The sequence below is a fragment of the Corapipo altera genome, unplaced genomic scaffold (genome assembly GCF_003945725.1).
Source record: "Corapipo altera isolate COAL_440 unplaced genomic scaffold, ASM394572v1 120, whole genome shotgun sequence".
NCBI lineage: Eukaryota > Metazoa > Chordata > Aves > Passeriformes > Pipridae > Corapipo > Corapipo altera.
This window is the reverse complement of record NW_020885081.1, coordinates 100,215-101,728: the sequence shown is the minus strand read 5'-3', so window position 1 is coordinate 101,728 and position 1,514 is coordinate 100,215. Positions and strand designations below refer to the sequence as shown.

Genomic DNA, 1,514 nt, shown 5'->3' with positions numbered 1-1,514 from the left:
GTGCCAGTGGTGATGGAAGTGCCAGTGGTGATGGAAGTGCCAGTGGTGACTGCGGTGCTGGACGTGCCGGAGCAATGAGGGTGCCAATGATGGGGGTGCCGGTGATGCAGGCGCCGATGCCGACGGTGCCAGAGGCAGCGGTGATGGAATGACGGTGGTGCGGGTGATGGGGTGCCGGGGCGATGGGTGCCGGTGCCGGCGGTACCTCTTGAGGCGCAGGCTGCCGTCGGCGCGGCCGCCCCGCGGGCTGACCAGGCGGGCGCTCTCGGTGCCGGTCGGGGGCTCCATCCCGGGCGCGAACGGCACCGCGGGCACCGGGCACCGGCACCGGCACCGGCGGGCCCCGCCCCCCGCCGTGGCCCCGCCCCCCGCTGGGATGCGGGACGGGGCGTTCTGTCCGCGGGTGCCGCCGTTCCGAGCATCGGGGAGGGGTGTCTGGGGCGGGGTACAGGGGGTTTCTCGGGTGTGAGGGTCCAATGGATCTCCAGGCATATCCGTATGCTGGGATACGTGGGAGCCGTGTGTAAGGGGGGCTGCCTTCACGAGGGGGCTGTTTGGGGGCAGGGTTCGGCCCCACTTCTGTCCCTGGGCAGGTGGTGACACAACTGATCCTGGGAATCTTCTAAGCACGGGAAAGACAGGAAGGGCGCTGTCGTGCCCGACCGCCCCACCACCTTCCGCGGTGAAATGCCGGAGCCGGTGCACGAGGGGAGCGCAGGGGACAGTGCCCACCCAGGCTTCAGGAATGCATTTGACGCTGCATCCCTTGGGATCCTCCGAGAGAAGCTGTGGGAGCGCGGGCTGGTTGAGCCGCGAGGAGCAGTGAACACGGACTGCATGGCCGAGACCAGAACGGGGTGGTCAGTGGCCGGTAATGACCAATGTACCTCGGGGTCAGTACTGGGTCCAGTCTAACGCTGTCATTAGGGACCTGGAGGCCGGGCAGAGCACCCTGAACACGGTGACAGGTGACACCCAACAGGGAGGCGCGGCTGCACCCGGCGGGTCGTTCTGCTCCGTAGTGCGGAGAGACCGGAACGAGCTGGAGAGACGGCGGGCAGGAGCCTGGGAAGGGTCAGCACGGGGCAGTGCCCGGTCCTGCCCTGGGAGGAACCACCCCAGGACGGGTCGGGGGCGCACGGCTGGGAAGCAGCTCCGCAAAAAAGGCCCCGGGAGTCCTGGTGAACACCGAATTGACCATGAAACAGCAACATGCCTTTGCTGCGAAACCGGCGAGGGGTGTCCTGGACCGATTTAGGCAAAACATTGCCAGAGACACGGACACGGAACCTCCCCCGGGGCGGGGGTGTCGCGGGTGCCCGGGGCGGGGATGGGGGTGCAACCCGCGGTGCGGGGGTGGCCGAGGCGGGGATGGGGGTGCAGCCCCGGTGCGGGGATGGGGGTGCAACCCCCGGTGCGGGGGTGCCCGGTGCGGGGATGGGGGTGCAGCCCCGGCGCGGGGGTGCCCGGTGCGGGGATGGGGGTGCAGTCCCGGTGCGGGGATGGGGGTGCAG

The 1,514-nt window shown here is 69.6% G+C and overlaps 1 protein-coding gene across 1 annotated transcript in view; it reads right to left on the bottom strand.

Annotated features, from left to right (window-relative positions):
* Positions 1-312, bottom strand: part of SLC30A3 (solute carrier family 30 member 3) — a 4,153-nt gene extending 3,841 nt beyond the window's left edge. Inside the window, exon 1 of the mRNA XM_027669464.1 lies at positions 206-312. Within this exon, the coding sequence (XP_027525265.1) occupies positions 206-288 (83 nt within the window). The 5' untranslated portion in view covers positions 289-312. The remainder of the gene's footprint in view (positions 1-205) is intronic.
* Between the last annotated feature and the right edge of the window lie 1,202 nt (positions 313-1,514).